This window comes from Athene noctua, chromosome 5 (genome assembly GCF_965140245.1).
Source record: "Athene noctua chromosome 5, bAthNoc1.hap1.1, whole genome shotgun sequence".
In the NCBI taxonomy this organism is placed as follows: Eukaryota; Metazoa; Chordata; class Aves; order Strigiformes; family Strigidae; genus Athene; species Athene noctua.
This window is the reverse complement of record NC_134041.1, coordinates 19857347-19877046: the sequence shown is the minus strand read 5'-3', so window position 1 is coordinate 19877046 and position 19700 is coordinate 19857347. Positions and strand designations below refer to the sequence as shown.

The window sequence follows — 19700 nt, the reverse complement described above, 5'->3', positions numbered from 1 at the left end:
GCATCAGGTTTGGGAATAACTGCTCTGCATTAGACTAAATAGCAGCTAGATCATCTGTGAGAAAAAACAGGCAATAATCGTGAAATAGAGGAGAAATTAGTGGAGAAGAGGACTATTAGCAGAGGGAGAGGTGATTAAGTGATTATCTCCTGTAGAAAAGAGAGAGGCCTAGTTCATCTAGTTAAAAAGCATGGAGGGATTATCTTGAAGGTGAATTGTAATTAGCCATTAAACAAAACCCATCATTTTTAATACCTGTTAAAGCTATGAATTTCATTTCCCTTGCTCATCTTTTGAAGTGTTTTGTGGTCTGTCTTGAAGATCGGGACTGAGAAGAGAGAGATGGCTGATCCCTGAGTGAGAAGCAGGTCTGCAGGAGATGAGGTGCTTCTGTTCTCTGTCAGTTGGCTTTGCAGGTTCATTCCAGTGCATAATGGCTGCTCCAGTTTCACCCACATAACTCCCCTAAGGGCATTTGGTGTACTGGCTGAAATGTAGGATGTTCTAGGAAGTGCATATGAATCTGGGTATCTTGATGGGTTCTCAGGTAGGTGGGTGGCATTTATTACTGCCAAAATGGAGATCTCACAAGAGAAAATATAAATTCTTTTATAAACCAGCAGCAGATGCCATGTGGCTGGGAGAACAATTTTCTGAGTTTTCTCAGACTTTATACAAATAATTTTCAGGATTTATTTCTAGCTGTACTTCACTGACTGTTCATTAAAACTTAAAACATAGCTGTGGGCAACAGTTTTGTTTTACCAAAAATGTCACATTATCTCCTTTAACAGGAACTGAGTCTTGAACTGTTTTCTGATATACAAATGATGTTTGGCCTTTTGCAGGAACCTGTATATAATATTCTCGGAAATAAATGGTTTACGGAAATACTTCTTGAAAGCAGAATTCTGCTCACTGGAATGTAAGCAGAAGGTGGAAACTTCTACCAAGCTACCTCTCTAAGTAATTTGTTTAAAAATATTTACAGTGATGCTCAGTGTGTGGCTGGAATTGGTTTCCCTTCTCAGCTGTTGCTTCCCTTGCTGACTTGGCAGTTAACAGTAGTAGCAAATACTCAGCTCTGTATTGAGCTCTTATTGCTCACAGTAAGCTATATACTCATAATTTTTCTTCTAGCTAGTCACAATATTTGGCACTTCAGCAGATACATAGTATAGAGACTATGTATTTTGAAACTGACTTCTTAACAAATGTCACTTTCCCAGTTCTAGTTAATGTTAATGCTGCTATCTAGAAATGTTTCTTGTAACAGTGATTGGAAGCTGCGGTGTAGAGAAACTTTCATCAGGCAAGCTTTTCCCTGGATTTCTTAGGCACTTCTGTGGGAGTAAAGTACTGTTCAATAGTGAGAAGGGAGAAGCAGGTACTTGGAGTTTATTCCATAGATTGCTTTTTTTGGTTTGTTTTTTGTTGTTGTTGTTGTTGTTGTTGTTTTTGTAAAAGAGATGTGCTGTAGCTTTTATTTCACTGTGTTCACTTGCTCTATCAGGGAAAAAAATATTAAAGAGTTGCCCAAGTGGCTTTTAATGAGTTACAGATTTCAGTGGCTGCTCACAGGAAAATTCAGCATTTTTAATGAAAACAGTTTTGATTTTAGTGTCTCTTCTTGGTGAAGACATTGTTGAGACACTACTATTTTTATTGCCCCGGTCTTAACTATTTGCCTAATAACTGATTGTTTGTTCCAAGCAAACTATGATAGTTGGATGAAGTGCAGAAAAAAGGTGACTTTAAACAACCTTTCACCTGCTCAACTTCTGTTGCTTCCCTGGAGCCTGAATTAGTGATGCTGTAGGTTATACTTGGCTAAAAAGGGGCACGAGCCCTGTGGTCTATCAAATGATGACCATCATACAGCAGCTCTCAGACCCATAATCCTCCTTCCAGTTTACTACAGCAGAAGTTACAAGGTGTGATATACACCTGGCCTTTTATGCAAGATGTATTTTCTTGAAGGTAGATCTGTTATTTCCAATCTCTTTCATGTAATATTTTTCAAGTTGATGTAGGAGGTAATCAGCTCTGTACAGTCTGGGACATGGCTGCAGCTGGGTTTGTGCTAGTCTAGATTCAGGGGGAACGCAGAGGGTTCTGTATTCAATTTGGCAGCCAAACTGAAAGTAGGGAGGAAAAAAGCTCTGAACAACTAAAATGAAAAAGGACAATTGTTTGTTGTTTTACTTTGAGGAAAACACATAACTTCACTTAATGTTCACGTAATGTGGCAGATGTGGGCTCAGATCCTTTTTTCAAAAGATGTTTGAAGCTAGGCCTCCCACAATGTAGAATACTTTTATGTTTTAAATCAAAAGTTCCTGAAACAAAATATTTCAGAACATAAAAACATGTAATCCTAGTATTTCTAATTTTTGTCTCTTACAGTTTGACCTCTGGAATGGATTTTTTTTTTTTTTATTTCAAATAAACAATTCACTCCCCAAAATGTACTAAATTCTTGTATGGACACAGGTTTGCCTATGTGGGAGCCAAGATGAGTGAGAGAAGACTAACACATGGAGAGGCTGAAGCATTACAAAATGTATGTCTACTTCAGAAAGAGTGAAAGGACTAGAGATGGGTATGTACTTGGAACAGCTGAGTTTATTCTTCCTTGCATTTTCTAAAATGTGCCTGGGAATGGTGTAATTGTGACAAGATAAAGCCACTTCTGTTTTCAAAAATAGTGTCTGTAAGGAAGAAAGTCTGCTGTAGCTATATGCTTTTCTTTCTAACAGAGGTTTGGCAGACCAAATAGTATCCATTGCTTTGTATTCTACCTATTGATAGGTATAGGTGGAATTTCTTGTTTATCTTTTTTATTGCTATTGGACACTTATCTAATGGTTTCAATTACTTTTCCCACAATAAACCTTTAATACTTTTTCTGATGATGTGATTGTTGATTGTACTATTTAACTTCCATTCCCTACCGTAGTTCCTTGCTTTCACGTTAAATTAGTTTACAATTGTTTACTCTGGCCTGATTTTGACATCTGCTGGATCAGTCACCTGAGTGATCAAAATCTTTTTGAAGCTCAGGGCATTGTTTTCTTTGTTTGCTTTTCTCCATACTTAGAAGACTTGAAGAATTTATAACCATTTACTGGATTTCTAAATTTACATCATATTTTATTTAGGAATTTTTTAAGGTAAAGTTTTTGAACAGTGCTTAATATTGACACTAGAGATAAGTAATGCCACAGCTTGGTTTGATTGCTTAGTTTCAGGCTTTACAAATTCCAATAGAAATGGAATAAATTTCTTCCAGTAGAAGAAATTATGGCATATATGGAGAGGAAGAATGAACCAAGCAGAAGGTTGGTGCTCTGAAACAATATCCTGAATGGGTAGTGGGCTGGAGTGACTGGGGAAGGAGGCTGGAGCAAGGATGGGGAATTTGAAGATGCAAAGTCTGAAACTGCTAGGGTTGAGGGACTGGGCTAAGAATTAGCTGCTGAGGGTTTCGATACATTATCAAAAGGATGTCCCATTCCAGAGCTTGAGCATCAGATTCAAGATCACTGAATTTAAATGGCCTTTTATTAGTGAGGAATAAAGTGTGGTTTTGTAGTCCCTGACTCTAGAAGATGGAAAAACTACTGCTGGCATCAGTCATTGTAAGCTGACATAACAAAAGTCTGTACAGAGGTCCAAAGGTCCTGATGCTGCTGGGATCTATCAGAGTTTCTGTATGATGCTGCAGATATCTGCTTTTCCATCTTCTTTTTCTTCTTAACCATCAAAATGTTCACATGTGCACACACAACTGAATTCAGAAGCTAAATTATGCCAAAATTTGGACTGTCTGGGTAGCTGAATCCATTCCCATCCTGGGGGTAGAGTCTGACATTGTTGTTACAGTTTGATTTTTGTAACTGCTTTTATTTTCCCTAAATGGCCAACAGAGCTCACCCAGAAATAAAAGCAAGCTGAGTATAGCAGAAAGGACAGTGTGTGTGTGTGCGCACACACCTTACTCATAACAATACTGGAAGCTGCGCAATGAATCACATACTAGATGCAGGAGTAGAAAGTGTGGGAGGTTTGAGTATGAGAAACACATTCTCCCCCCTGCCGCAGTGTTTGCTCCTTGTTGGGCAAATCACTTAAAAGCGAATGCTGTTTCCTGAACACCACGTCGCCTGGATGTGTACTTCTCCTCCCTTCAGGAGCTCGCTGCGCGGCACGCTCTCGCTCCCTCCTAGCCCCGAGCTCCTTCCCGGAGGAAGTGCGGGCTGTGCCTCCCGCTGAAGCGGCGGCTGAGAGGCCGTCGCTCGGCGGGGCAGCTGCCGCCCGGTGCTTCCCCCGCCAGCTGCCTGCCGCCGCGGCCGGCACGATGCGGCGGGAGCGGGAGGGCGAATCCTCCCTTCCCCTGTCCCGCCGGCCATTGTTGGGCTTATCGGTCCGATCTCGCCCCTCCGCGGCCGCCCTGCCCGGCTCCGCGGGGCTCCGCGGGACTCGCTGCGCGCCGGCGGGAGGAAGGGGGCGGGGCACGAGCGAGGCTCCGCCCCCGCAGCGCGCGGCGGGCCAACGGCGGGCTGCGGGCGGGGGGGGCGGTGCCGGGAGCGGTGGCGGCCCCGGGGGCGGCGGCGGCGCGGGCCGCGCTGTGGGGAGGGCGCTCCATGGGCAGCGGCGCGGGAGTGCGCAGGGCCCGCGGCGGCTCGGCCGCCGCTCTCCGGTAAGGGCTGCCGCCACGGCGGGAGGTGGGACGCGGCGGGCGGGCGGGAGGGAGGGGAGGGGGGCGCGGGCGTCGCCTGTCGCCGCCGGGAGGAGCTGCAGGGGAGCGCGGGGTAGGGCGGCGGTGAGTGGCCGGGGGAGGGGGGCGGCTCGAGGGTCCCGGCGCCCCGCTTCCGCTCCCGTCGGGTCCCCGGCTGGAGGTCCCGGCGCCCCTTCGAGCCCCCTTCCCCGCGCGGCGGTTCCCCGGAGCGGGGCGGGGCGGGGGCCGAGGGCCCACCTCCGCCCTGCCCCGCACCTCACGCCGTCTCCCGGCGGCTTCTGCCCGCTACCTGCCGCGCCGCCGCTCCCCCCGCGGCCGGGCGGCTGCGGGGAGATCCCTGGCCGCGGAGGACGTGCGGTCTGGCGGCGGCGGGCCGCCAGGAATGCGCGGCGGGGGCAGGGCGGAGCGGGGCGCCGACCCCCGCCCGGGGCACGCGGAGCGGCCCTGCCCCCGGCCGGGGCTGGCAGCGGCCGAGGGACGTGGCCCCTTCGGGAGCGTCTTTTCTTTTTCCTTTTTTTTTTTTTTTTTCTTCTTTTCCTTTTTCCTACCGGGAAAATTGTGCTGGGAGAGCAAATTTCTGAAATATCTGGCGCTTTATTTTTTTTCCTTTTTCCGTTGGCACTGGCAATGGCTCGCTCTTAACCAGAGGAGTCTGGAGGCGTTTATAGAAAAGCTGGTGGACGCTTTTCGTTTTCAAAGCCAGAGTCTCCTGAAGAAATATGAAACACTTCTCAGTAATGAAAGACATGTGTTCGGTGAGGGAAACTTTTCCCCATCTGTGTTGTAACGCAGGAGGAGCAGACGTGAGGGCTAATATTTATGAGGAAAAGGTGACTGTTGTACTAAACTGTTCAGTTTTGATTCTGCTGCTACTTTACAGCAAAGGATTCAAGTTCTTCCCATTCCAGAACATCAGTTTTATAATTTTCAAAGTGGTGGTATTATTGTGCTACTTACTGCTCATGTGAATGAAAAACAAAGCAACATAGGTCTAAAATAACACAGTTTTAAAAGCATGGACTTGCTACAGGAACAAGTCTAAGACACCATGCTACATAAAGTTCACTCTGAAACTGGCCAGACTTAAAAGAGGCACATCTTTTAAATAATATGAAAATCTCTGTCTCGATATAAATAGATATCACACTTGTTAAAAGGAGAGAAGGTTATGTGGCTGCTTTTTTTCTGTAATTGCAAGGCAGAATTGCAAAGTAGCTTTATAGCCATGAGAATTATATGTGGGAACAGAAGAAACTTCTTAAACATTATGTTTAATGTAAACCTCACTTCAATCAACCTGAGGTGTTTGGAATTGCTTAATGATCTGCATTATTTGTATAGTCTCATGTGTGCTTTTACAGGTACTCTAGACGGTAAACAGAAATTAGAGCAGTTAATCTGTGTTAAATTCTGAAGTTTTCTTCCCCCTCCCCCCAGCGCACGCTCCCTGGAAAGCTTGCCAGGATAATTACAAAAACAACTCATTTGACCACATTTCCTCTGATACTTTTGAATTGCAAACTGAAATAAAGCAGAAATAATGGAAAAATAATTGAAGTGTATTAGAATAATGCCTGTTGAAATATGTAGTGGGAGTGTTCAAAATGTTAAAGATGCTTTTTCAGTTGGTCTATCCAAATACAAACATAAACAGGATAACCCGTTTCAACCTGTCCTTTTAGATTGTAATAACTTCTATTTTTAGCTAAAAATAATTGAATTTGAGATTTTGCTACAGATATGTCTGCTAGCCATGTTAACTTAGCTGTCATGTTCCTATTTGGTCTTTTTTCCCCTGAAGTGTTTACCGTATAGTGTAAACACTGAGAATTTCTTCTGGTGTTGAGAATAACAGCAGGCATTGTGTGAGCTGCTGGAACCATACCTGACTCTGCCACCTGGAGTTTGCTGCTTTGAAATGAGTCACTTAACCTGAAATGGGGAAATTTGCAGTAGCATTCTCTTTTTCCTAAACAAGAGGAATGCAGGTAGTTGCTTAGTTATAACAATATAATCTCCCCCAAATTTAAGCATTTTTATGGTGTAACTTTTAAGATGTACTAAAGCAGAGAGCAACACCCTTCAAGATAACTGCACTGAGATTTGAAGATGAACCTTGATATTAAAATATTTTTAAATATCTTCACATTTCTATGTCTTTCCTTCGATTGCCTTTCATATTAAAAGATAGGCTGAAAAACCTGCATAACTTTCAGGATGTTTTCCTTTCTGAGACGGGCTGTGATAGGTCACAGTTTCTTGCTTGGCACAATCTACACAAAGAAAATTCATCCTATCAGATCAAGGCTGCCTGTTATCTTAAGAAACAGGATACTGAATACAGCTTGGTGGTTGATGCAAGAAGGGGATGTTGCTCGTGGTCAATATCACATTAAATATTTTTGCAGTTGTATTCAGTTGTAGTAATACTTAGTGGTAAAGAACTTGATTCTTCCAGAATAAATATTCAGGGAAGAAACTTTTCTCACAGAATAAGCATGCATTATAATTAGCTTTTGAAATACTTTCTGCATACCATTGATTTTTATGCGACACTGTATCTGCTGTACAAATTAAAATAAAAGTCAAAAACCTTTACAATACTTCAGTTAAACTTTCTAATGTAAAGCAGTATTGTCTTGAAAGTTTTGGGTCTTTTCAGTACAAAAGTATTCACGTATATTTCTATACTAATCAGCATTTTTCCTTCTCCACCTCCTTCCCCTGCAATTTTTAAGGGTTTCATCTTTGGCTTGTCAGATGGACGTTAAGCGACACTGAGTGTTAACTGCGAGATCTCTATAAGCACAGCGGCTGCTGGGATGTTGCGACAGAACGGTGGAAGTAACAAGCGTGGTTTGGGATTAGCCCGACTGTCTACCTCCAACTTCTTCACCATCTCTAATTCAGGAAATTGGGGAATGGGGCGCAGCACCAAGAGCAGCTCTCTGAGCAGCATTAGCTCCAACTCCGACTGCTATGATAATCCTGTTGTGGATCCAGAATATATCATGCAACTTGTCAATGATGTCAGAAAATTTGCAGATGTGCTACTCTATTTGAAGGAAGCTATTCTTTCAGAAGGTGTGTCAGTTGTTCTTTATTCTTAATCTGTAGATTTTTGAAACTCTCACAACTCCATATGTTTTTAAGTAGTCTTTACTGTGGTTATTCTGCCTTGCCCTTTACCTTCCCCCTTTATCCTCCCATCCTCCCCCTTCCCCTCCCCCAGCATGATGATTACGGGAAATGGTGGTTGTTCGTTTGGGTTCTGTATTTCCTCACCAGAACACTGTGCAATCTGTTTCATAATCATAACAAGGGAAAATAGGTTTTTAGCAGACTGTCTAGGCTGAGGCTAAAAGTTAGTGAGACAATCAACTGATTAGTTTTTAACCACCTGAATGGTTTTTGTCATTTCAAATAATTCTGTTAATATTTTGCTGATGTTTCAGTATTCTAGGCTGTTTTGCCTTGGGGTTTGGAAGTCTCACACACAGTAGTTTGAGTTTTAAGGTAGAATGTAACTCTTTGCGCTTTCCTCCTCTACAAGGTAAGTATTTACCATCTTCTGCCAGCAGGTGGAAACTGCAAATTTTCTTGCCTGTGAAGAGCGTGCAGTATTGTGTGTTCCCGTTCCTTTAGGGAAATGGTATTAGTCCGTTTCTGGTTATCAGCAGGAAAGCTTCTATCTAACTTCTACAGAAATGTTATCATGTTAATAGCTGAAATGACATCCAGAGCAGTTTTGTGTAAGATGTGGGTGCTGAGCATTTGCAGTCGTCTCTGTGTTATAAGTGAGTGCATGCAGCTGAAATAGCTCTGCCAAAAGGTGTGAACAAATCTTAACAATAATTTGAGACTAGTGATCACGTCGTGTCCACAGTGGTTTTGGTGAGCACATAGGATGAGTGGAGTTATTTGTGAGGTGGGGTGTCTGGTGCCTACTGACACTGAAATGGACATCCTGTAGGAAAGGACTATCAAAATACTTAAGTGTTCCAGTTGCCACGCAACAATTAATGTTCAGTTTAAAATTGTTGACTCAGAAGATCCAAAAAACTAACATGGAAGACAGGGCTTGTCTTCTTGTTTTATACTACATTGTGGAATCAATTTGTGGACCTGTGTTGTCCATTTAAAGAATACTTAATTTATAAAGGGGAGATGTTTCTTTTCCATAGTTAAGTGTTCCTTTTGACCTGTATCCCCAAAATCTTATAATATAGTGAGTTCTGTAGTATTGGGCTTGCTTTCTGCTGGCTGGAGACAACCTCCTGAAAGCTGCATAGTTTGGATTGCATTTCTGCATTGTATTTATTTTTTTGAAATGTTTACAGTTGTCTGTCTAAAAATTAACAAAAACTTAAGGTGATTGAACAGACTTCTTACACATAAAATTCTGGCTCGTAATGCTTGCAGCTTACCACCGCCCTGAAATGAATTACATTAATTATTCCAAGGTGGAATCAATTGCAGAGATAGGAAATTAATTTCTTCCTTTGTGGACAACATTAATCTGTTGACTTGATGTAGATTTTGTTCAATAGTAAAACTTTGCTCTATAGTTTATGATATAAGAACTAAAAATAAATTCTGCTACTAGCTACAGGAAAAAAATATTTTGATGTGCATATGCTTCATGCATCTTCAAGGAGTTCAGGAGTGGGAAATATAGTGGTTGCATCAGTGAGCTTTTGTATTTGCCTCATAAGTGTTCTAGAGTCTGCTGTAAGTCTCTCTGCCTCGTAACCACTGTTCCTTCAGCTTCTATATCTACTGTTACTTGTAGTATTGGTCTAAAACTCCAGGCAGATTAGTCTAAAAACTCCTTTGTATGCAGAGTAACTTCACTCTTGACTGTGTGGCTCCCTGTTCGCCAGGACCAGCTGTTCCACAGCTGGGGTCTGCATCAGTGGGCAGGCTGATTCCAGTGGGTGCGTGCCTTGAATGTCGTACCCACCGATGGTTGTGTTCCCTGCTTGTGCTATCTGAGCTACCTTGGAAGAGCCTAGCAGTTACTCACCCATGAACGTTCATTTAACATTCCCTTGATGTAGTGATACTATCTTGGATGAAAAAGCTATTTTGGATTTATAACATATTCGTGTCTAAACTAGATCATAACTGCCTTTGGATTATAGACTCCTGCTGTGTTTTGTATGGTACCAATGCAAGTCGATATATAACGTGAAGAATAAATTGAGATCTCTTTTAAGGGGGGAGTGTTATATAACTGAAATTTTGTGTAGATTTCAAGGATATTTCTATTGCATTACTTATGCTAATATAATTACAGTAGTGTCATTGTTATAATGCTGAATAAATTTTGGATATTACTTTGCAACAGAGGTAAACCCAGCATTGTAACTTACTTTGATTATTTTCAGACTCTCACCCAACAATGTTGCATAAACTGAAATCTAAAAAACTTGGAATCTCCTTGCTGGCACCAAGTAGGAAACTTGTTTCTTAATGATTCTTCATATGAAAAACCAAAACACCCCCACCAACCCCCAAACCCCCAAACCCACAAACAAAAAACCCTCTGAATGTAACCATAGAGTTGAAAAGTTCATCAGCTGTTTGGACATAAAGGAACTGCAGTTGCGTCTTGTGTTGAGTGAAATACCATATGTTCCATCCACTTCAGTTCTTGCTGTCTTTTTTTTTAAATTCCCTTTTGAATCTAGGCATTGTACTCGCTGGATGTAACGATCTTATTAGTAATCCAACTTGAGACATAGGATCAAGATACTTTACCAATGTCTTCATTAAAGAAGAGGTCTGGAGATTTTTTTTTTTGGAACTGAGGTCAATGAATCTAATGCTGTTTCATAACAGATTTTTTGGTTTGAATTTACTTGATGACAGGCTGAACCTGTAGTAGTTGAACTGTACAAACAGTACCTCAGTCTCTTGGTCCAGTCTTCAGTTAAATTTCCAGATGAGCAAGATTGTGTCATATGGCTGATAGTAAGGATAGTTATATTAGCATCATGTCTTTGTGTTTGAACTGAAAGATCATCTTCATTTGTAGCATTTGTACTTTATGAATTCAGAGATAATTGAAATATACTGGGGAGACTCAAAATAAATCAGTCTCTGATAAGAAGAAAATGAAAACAGTTCCTCAGAAATCCCTGCATGGAAAGCCAAACATGAGAGTATATGCTAAATTAATACCTAGAAGACTCAGGTCATTACCTGCAATCTGTGCTACTCCTAAGACTGTTCATTTGAGTTTTCACTTTTATTGATGACATTCTGTGTTCTTGATGTACCCCAGGTTTAGTTCTTTCAGTTTTAATGTCCATCCTAAGTCCAAATTGTTAAGACATAATGGCTTGAAAGCTGGTGACTTTTCTCTTTGTGTTTTGAGTTTCAGTAGTAAATTTTTAGCTAAGTGTTGAGAGTGTGAGAACCAAATTGTTGCCTTCAACTTGTTGCCTTCCTCTTTTAAAAGGTAAGACATACAGTGAAGTACAATCTCAGGGCTGGGGCTATCTGTGATCTTCAGAGGTAGTGGCACTTAAGAGAAGTAACTTCCTCTGGTAGAGAATGTTTTAGGAACTGAGAAGCTGTTTGCCTCCCATGGAGACCTGCCTAGGGCTTAACAACTTGCCCACAGTATTCAAAATACTTAAGAATTCAGAGTGTGTATAGTATATTTAAGGTAAATCCTGTAATTTGAAGAGGTTACTTCTTGTCCCAGAACATGGGTTAAATGTGTCTGCAAGTGAGTGCTGTTGAATTTTGGGGCTGGGTGACTTCTACATGGATAATATGTTCTTTTGGAGAATAGGAGATACAGGGTAACTGCTATATACGGTCCAGTCTGTTCAACATTTAAGGATGACTGTACTTCATAGAAGTTGTATGTAGAAAGTATGTAAGCCACTTTTGGGACAAAACATGCCGGACCTACCTCTTACAAATGTCTATTAGAATTTCAGTTCAGAAGTAATGTTGCTTATTACATAGATATGCAAAGTTGAAAATATATTTAAGAATAGGTATTTATGTATGAGATTTAGTGACACTACAGTCTGGGCTGTTACTGCATGTAATAAATTCCACTGTTGCTTTAAGCAAATGATGCCACTGTGTGGTCTCTGCTTAAATGAGATTCATTTACTCAGGTTTAAAAGGACCACACAAAAGAGTATTTAGGACACAGTCTGAGTTCCTAATTAGAATATATTTTACTAAGTGTTTCACTTTTAAACTGTAAATAGTAGCTTTTACTTGTATCACATCAGAGATGAGGGAAACATTCCTGTTGCCCTAGTCTGAAGGTAGCTGCTAGTTTTGTGACATCTGCTTTTTTTTTTTTCATAAGGAATGTAATGTATGCTTCATACTGTAAGGTCTGCCCTTGGGACTGTGGGAAATACCGTGTTTCATTATGAATAGCTGTAAGGGTAAAATTTGCATGTGGCTTAAAAGTGCAGGAGTAATTATACTTTATACTTTAATATATAATTTTCTTGACTGTGCTTCAGAATATGTTTTGCAATTATTTCTTGCTTTATCACAAACTTTGAAGTAATCTTCAAAGTGTGATATTGTGTGCTTCATGTGGTAATTCTGCATTCTTCTAATGAGTGAAAACCTTTTTCAAGTTCATCCTATCTTTGACTAATGTAAATTGTAGCTTATTCTAAACTGTTAATATACCCTTTTTTCCAGGTATCTTAGGAAACAGAATAGTAAGATAAAGCTCTTACCTTTCATCACAGATTTCTCTTCAAGCATCAGATTTTGCTCTCAGTTTGATAAGGGGTTTTTTTTGGTTTGTTTTTTTTTTTTTTTTTTTAAGTGAAGTAGAGGTAAAAATACTAGTGAAGCTGGATGGCCTGATCAGGAATGTGTGAATCCTCTTTATAGCAGCACCAATACTTTCAAAAGGATCAGGAATGCTACCTAACTTGAAACCTGTCAGGTCACTATTTTTGAAGGATAAGAGATTCAGCCCAGTGGGACAATTTCACAGGTGTGTCAAGTTAAATAGTTTCCTCAAAATAAGGAACTTGTAATCTCTAGTGACTCTTAAAACCTTGATTTAGCACCACAGAGATTGGTTTTAAGCATATGCTACATTAAAAGCCAGAAGTTGTCTACTGAATACAGTGCTTGAGGGTCAAAAATGAATGATTTCAACCCTTCCAGGCTTGATAATGTATGCTTTCTTGGTACTGTCTATATTTTTAGTATGGTTAGGGCACTGTAGTATTTTTAGCACTTGATTTTTATTTCTTTGTTTTCTTATAGTGTAAAACATTAATGACCTTTCTCTGAGGCACTATTTTTGAAAGTCAGTTTGTCTTGTTTTGCCAGCGAATTCTGAAGTTCATTAGCTATTGCAGTGAAGATTACAGATTGAAATTATGGTAATTTATAATACTAGGTGTAATTTTCCTGTTTGTTCTTTATTCCAGTTTTGATGTTTCTCAATGAAAGGTGCTGTCTTTGATACACCTTAAACTGGATGTATTTACCTGTCTAATGACGTCTCATAGTATGAATGCTTGGTAGGTGGGCAAACGTTCCAAAGAAGAATCTGATAAAGTGTTTAACTTTCTTTGCAAAAGTCTCTGGAAGCAATGTTTTTGGGTTTTTTTTATTCAGAGAAGTTGGACTGATTTCATCAAAATTTTTGTGGAAGATGGTGCTGGTTTTCTGTTTGATACAATTTTGTGTCCTAAATAAAAGACCTTTATGGGAGAAGGGAAAATAAAATGCTGTCAGGGCAGCTGACTTTCAGAAACCATGAGAACATACTGATTATCAAATGCATAAACAATCTGCTTGTGAATTGATTAAATAACCTTCAAGAATCCTTGGGGAAAAAGCACAAGAAATTCATGTAAAGTGTAGCACATGGTTTCTTATATTCCATGTAGCACAAAAAAAAGGGGGAAAACAAACTGTCCAGTAGACAATAAATTCTGTTACAGAAACCGCAGTTGAAGATGTTGACAAATAGTCTGAGTGGAATTTTAATGTTAATCACTTCCAGGATCTACTGAAGTGTTACATACTTGTAATACCTGAAGAATATATTCTGTAACTTAGTCTTAAAATATGACCTTCTTTGTACTTTTTAGCTCTACTCAAACTTAGTCCACGAAGAACTCACTGAATGTTTTAAATGTATTAGCCTGTCATAACATTGTTTATCCTCTTGCTGAACCAGATAAAAAGTTAAGAGGTGAATTCTGATAATTTGTATTTGCTGCCTTGGATGATGTTGTTCCCATAGCAGTGTTGGCAGAAGTGGTCTTGTGAGCCACAGTAGCAGGGAAGCCAGAACTAAACCAGACTGGGGCAGGTGTAAGGCAGCTCGAAGGAGTAACTTCTGAAGGTGCTCCTGCAGAAATTACAGGTTTTGTTCCACCAACAGCTGAATTGATGGTACAGTTCTGTAGCTGCTGAAAATCTACAAGATGGATGAAAAATTTTTGTTTTCTTATTATAAAGCTTGTTATGTTTAGAGCTCTGTTTTAAACCATGCTAATAGTATATTTCCACAGCAGTTTAGAGAAGAAACTTAAGCTTGAGCTGCTGTGATCTGTCTCACTACTTCTTCCTGGCACCTGGTAGTAGTTCTCTGGTGACTGCATAGCAAGCCAGTTCTGGGTGCAGATCTGCCTGAAAACTAGTCCTAGGAAGAAAGGAACTAGTTTTCAGACAGATCAGTTCCATGAGCTGACTGGAAGGTTGCACAGAGTACCAGCAAAAGAGGGAGAAGGTGGCTGGCAAAGGAACAAATGGCCAGAGGTTAAAATGGAACAAGACTGAGGTCTAGGCAGAGTTGGCATGGCACTCCACCCTGGCATTGCAGCATATGCTGCTAAATCCTGTACCAACTCTTTTGTCTCTTCTGTTGAATGCTGGGTTTGACAGGGGTATATGAAAGGAGGTGGGGGGAAGAGAACAGCAAGCAGAAAATGCCCTTTGTAGATGGCAAATTAATCAACCTTCTTACCTCTGAGCTTGTGGCATATTTGAATTTGACAGCCATCTTTTAAACTTGCCTTCCTAAAACCTGCTTCTTACATGCAAAGGCATATGTGCTTCCAGTCTTTCTGCCGTGGAAATTCCTTAGTACACCCTTTCATGTATCTCCAAGTAGTAGTCACTTCTAAATATTAGTTCTGTCAATCTGAAATTGAAACTGTTCTTTAAAAAATGTGAAATAGTCTTTCAAGCTAAGAGATGTAAAGCATGTAAGCAAGGATAAGAACAAAGTAAATACTTCCTTAAACTTTTTTAACAAGTAAAATTATCAATAGGAACCCAAAGCCAATAGTAGTGTTGTGTTTTGGCTTTTTATTAACATTCTCATGCTTTTTATGGCAAAACTCAGAGGAAAAAAAATAGGCATGTAAACTGCTTCTCTTAGTCAAGCTCCAAGACCACAGCAAGCTAGAGATGTCCCGGTCGTTTTCCCATGCTTCCCTTACTTTTACACTGTTCTTTCTTCCTGGTCTCTCATGAGCAGAAAGCATTGAGATCACTGGCTGTGAGTCCTCTTCCTGTCCATGCCAGATTCCTCAAACCTGAGAAGTTCTGCAAAGAAAGCATGTTTGATGTACTGCAGAGAACTCTGTCCATAAAAGAACTAGTGAAGCCTGAATGAAGGCAAGCCCGCAACAATCCAACAAAAAGTAGTTTACAGTCAAAGTTCATGGGAGACAGCCGTAGCTACAGACCATGCTTTTCCCCAGGAATGTTACACTTAGGCTGAGAGAGAGAACTTTCCACCTTTGTTTCCATTTCACTCCAGATCATTCCACAACTTGTTTTGCCCAAGCTTCTTTTTTTTTCTAGGAGTCTGCCATCTAGCAGGCTTTTGTTAAGGAGTCTTGGACTTTCAGATGCTGTGACCAGAGCCAGAGGAGCTGGCTATTTTCTTTTGCTTTGCAGGTTTGCAATATTAGAGCACTGCTTAATTAATCTGCAGTCCTGGAACAATTCTGCTGTTTCCAGTACTCTGAACAAGCAGAGGGGAAAAAAAAAAACCAACATCCTCCTCTTGAAGTTCAGTTCAAGCAAAGCTGTGTTCTTCATAGTCAAAGTGTAAGCTGCCTGTTAAATGCAGGTTGCTAATGTTGGATAGTAAATGCTGTTTCTTCAGTTTCAGAGAAGAGTGAAGTTAAATAATAACGAAGTGGACCAGCAGATAAGTTTGTGGCTGATAGTACTACCCCTCCCCCAGCTGCATACTCTGCATTCCTTCAGAACAAATGTTCACTTGTTGCTATAGTGTCTAAGATCAGCAGTCAGGAGGGGTGGGTGGGTGTGTGTCTTGAAGGCCTGTGAGCATTTAAAGTGTAAAATCAACCCTTATGTACAGTCCGGATATTTTTGTTGACTTTAATTAGCATATCGTTCTTCAGGAAAATTTTGAACTATTATTAAGAGAGCACAGGCATTTTCTGGTTTTGTTGCTTTTGAAGTGCAAAAAATGTTATACAAGGCAAAAACTCCATTCTTTCTCCTTTTTGCATTTCTGATGTACAAAAGAATCTCAAAACACTTAAAGAACCTTAGCTGGTCTCTTAATTAGAATTACCTTCCCTTTCCATCACAGCAGCTGGACTAATGAAACTGAAATTACAAAATGAGCAAAATGAAAGGTGAGAAGTGAGGAAGAGGATGAATAGTCGTATTTTCTTTTTTGAATGTAAATGTAAAGTTACGACTTTCAGCAACAAAAATTCTTCTAAATTAGTATGCAGATTAAGAAACAGGGGAAGACTTGAAAACAAAAACTAGGATCTCTCAAAGAACTCAGCCCCAACACCTGAAGGATAAGATTTGATCCATATCCAGTGTAAAGCCTTGTGTTCTTCACAGCAATTCCTGTGTACATGTAGGACCTTTTGTGTTTAAAAACAAAACAAAAAACCCTTGTCCAAAATTATTTGGCTGTTCTTGGCAAAATGTATTATAGTTTATTTACAAAAAATATGTAATTTTCTCATTTTGTTGATGCATCAATTTATCAAAGTTGCAACATAAAACAAGAACATCAATACAAGTAATTTTTTTATTCCGAACAGCAGAGACTTATGAGTTGTGACTGTCATCTTAATGATCTTGACTTAATGAAAATTTCATAGACTAAATCATTCCACCAGTTTCATTGGGAGTGTTTGTTCTTCCTATTGATGTAGCTAGGTCACAAAACTGAAGCTGATTTGTTTCTTAATTCCAAGCAAGTGTTCATCTAATCTAGAAGTTGCAGTGGTTTGATTATGTTGGCTCTAATGTCTCGTTAATGGATTGGAATTAGAACTGCATGGTAGGGTAGGAGATTTTTGGAGAATCTGTCAATTTAAGACAAAGATTGGCTTATCAAGCTTACCTCTTCAGTGTTGTTTTCTGTGTCATGACTAAACTGCTTCAGATATTTGAGCAAGCCCAGTTATTGCTTAAATCTGAAGTGATAATGAAAGCCCCATTATTGTTTAAATTTCAGATGGCAATGAAAATATATCTAATGCAGGGAGCAGTGAAAAGCTTTTAAAGGAATTTACAAGACTTGTATTTCTGGGGTTAAGGAACATAATTGTGTAGTCCTTTTGCTTGCAAAGCAACATTTAAAATGGTTCCAGTTTCTTTGATCTAGAATGATGATCAGAGAATGAATTCTGGGACTTTGGTCTCAGTTTATTGCATGTCTGTATGTGAAATAACATAGAGACTTTATTTTTTTAATGTAAATGGGTATTGGAGAATGTATGGGAGAAATAAAGCTTAACGTTCAAATGCTGATGACTTCAGCCGTTCAAAGAGCTATTGTAATAATACAGCACGTTCCCTTTTTTAAATGTGTTGATTCTCTGCACTGTGTTTAAATTGGGTTCAGGGCCCACAGGTGGGTGTTGCAGCAGTTCATTATTATATTTTTTAAAGTTCTGTTAGTACTACTTATCTATGAGACACAGAATGACCATGGTGTTCTGTATGTTGCTATGCATACTGTGAATGCTAAAGGCTCTTATTTTGTAAAGAATACAGTGTTTCTTCTAACTTGTGTAATGTTTTAATCCTTTTCTAGGATTCTAGGAATCTGCAAGATGTGGAAGGCCTGGTGAGGAAGTTTCAGCTAAAATGCATTGAAAGTAATGTCTTTGATCAAAATGGATTGCAGGATTGTAGATAAATAATTTGCAGGAAGTATATTTGTACAGTGAATTTAAAGCACAAGTGTGTTCTCTCTCTCACCCCATGCCCTTTCAAAAAGAAGTTTTGACATCTTTAGGATCTGGGGCCAAATTTCAGTTTTGTCGCACAGGATTTCCAAAGGGTGCTGTTCTTTGAGCACTGTATTGAAATTTTTCCAGTTTATGCAGGTGAGATCAGTTTAGGACTCTGCATTGTGAACGAATTTAACATCATGTTCTAGCTTTGGACCACAGCATATTCTTAGCTCTATTTGTAAGACCAGATGTTAGTGAAATAGTTACGGACAAGGAATCCCTGAAGTATTAGCTTTGGCTGCTCAATGTTCACCAATTCCTATTGCTGTTTTAGTGTTGATAGTGATACGAATGAATTCCTTAGTAGGATGCTTAAGTTATTTTATGGGTTTGTGTTTTTTCTGGGTATTTTTTTTTCATTCATTGATTGTATATAGGGTATATAAGGTCCTTTGTTCTAGATGCTACCACAACTATGGAACTAAAAAATCTGTCCAGACATTCTTAAATGCAACAAGTGGAAAAAAATGTTTACTGAAATCACTGAAGTGGTAGTGCAGAGGAATAGAACAGTACTGTCAACAAAATGGCCTGTGCTCTCAGCGCACAAGTAGGTTAACCACTGTCAGCAGAAGAACAGTTTAAGGAGGCAGCTTTTTGGAGGGATAGTCCTATATGTTTTGTGCTTCATTTGGTAAGTTGCAAACTCTTTTATCTCAAAGCTTGGTAGCTTACATGACTTGTGATAGTTGAGTGAAGACAGTTTGTGAAGGGCCTTTGAGAGTAACTGTGACAAATAGCTTATGCCAGTGGTGAAGAAGGGAAAACTAACAGTAGGATTAAGATTGCAAAGTGATCAAATTAGATGTTCTCTGGTATTCATGTATAAGCCCTTGTGTTAAGAACAAGCAAACAAATTCAGCAAAGAATGGAGAACTCTTTCTAGCTGTAGCTGGCTTTGGCTGATGATTAGACATGAGATTTTAGAGAAGGTGGCTGAGAACTTAGTTTGGAAAGAAAGCAATAGGTCTGGAGTGTATAAATACATTGGATTCTTCATAATGAGAGAAGCTTGTTGTACAGCATCAAATGCTGCATGCCATTGGATGAAAAATTAAATGTATGGGCTACTGATCAAATATGTACTTGACCAAGTACTGCCTGTTTCTATTATAGTTTTCACATTCTGTAGCTTTTAGTTTAGCACTGACTAGCTGGAATGACAACTTCGGTGGTTCTAGGGAAAAATAACTGTAAATAAAACAAACATAAAAAGATAAAGCAAACAGATTGTGTGGCTTGTCTTTTTCACCTTTCTGTTGCAAGGTATTTGTGAAGAAATACTACTCAACTAAAAATGTGTAGTGAGCTGTGCAGTTGGTTACTGTTTTCTTTCGGGATATGCACATACCAGTGTGACATCAGCTACTGCTATAATGACAGTGTTGTAGTGTTTTCTCTTCATATAAAATCATCAAAGATGTTTTGGTGTGAAATACCCAATACCAAAATGTTATATTGCAGAGGGAGTTGACTGTACCTGAGTGTAGGAAGTGGGAAGATCTTGGAAGTATTTCCTCTTGAGTATGCGAATGGCTCATTGCTCTGTGTCACCTGTGCAAGTTAAATAGTCAGGCTTTACTCTTTTGGGTGATTGTTTCAGCAGGACTTCCGTGCTGGAACTTCAAATAATTAATCTTTTATGTTTTATATAATTAATGCTTTATGTTCACCAGTTTTCTAAA

At 39.8% G+C, this 19700-nt stretch overlaps 1 protein-coding gene across 4 annotated transcripts in view; it reads left to right on the top strand.

Moving 5' to 3' along the window:
* The first annotated feature begins 4594 nt into the window (after positions 1-4594).
* The window catches only part of ARHGAP29 (Rho GTPase activating protein 29), a 53648-nt gene continuing 38542 nt past the window's right edge, over positions 4595-19700 (top strand). For all 4 annotated transcript variants that reach the window (XM_074906599.1, XM_074906598.1, XM_074906600.1 and 1 more), the window contains exons 1-2: positions 4595-4702; positions 7480-7825. In XM_074906599.1, the coding sequence (XP_074762700.1) occupies positions 7564-7825 (262 nt within the window). In that variant the 5' untranslated portion in view covers positions 4595-4702; positions 7480-7563. The remainder of the gene's footprint in view (positions 4703-7479; positions 7826-19700) is intronic.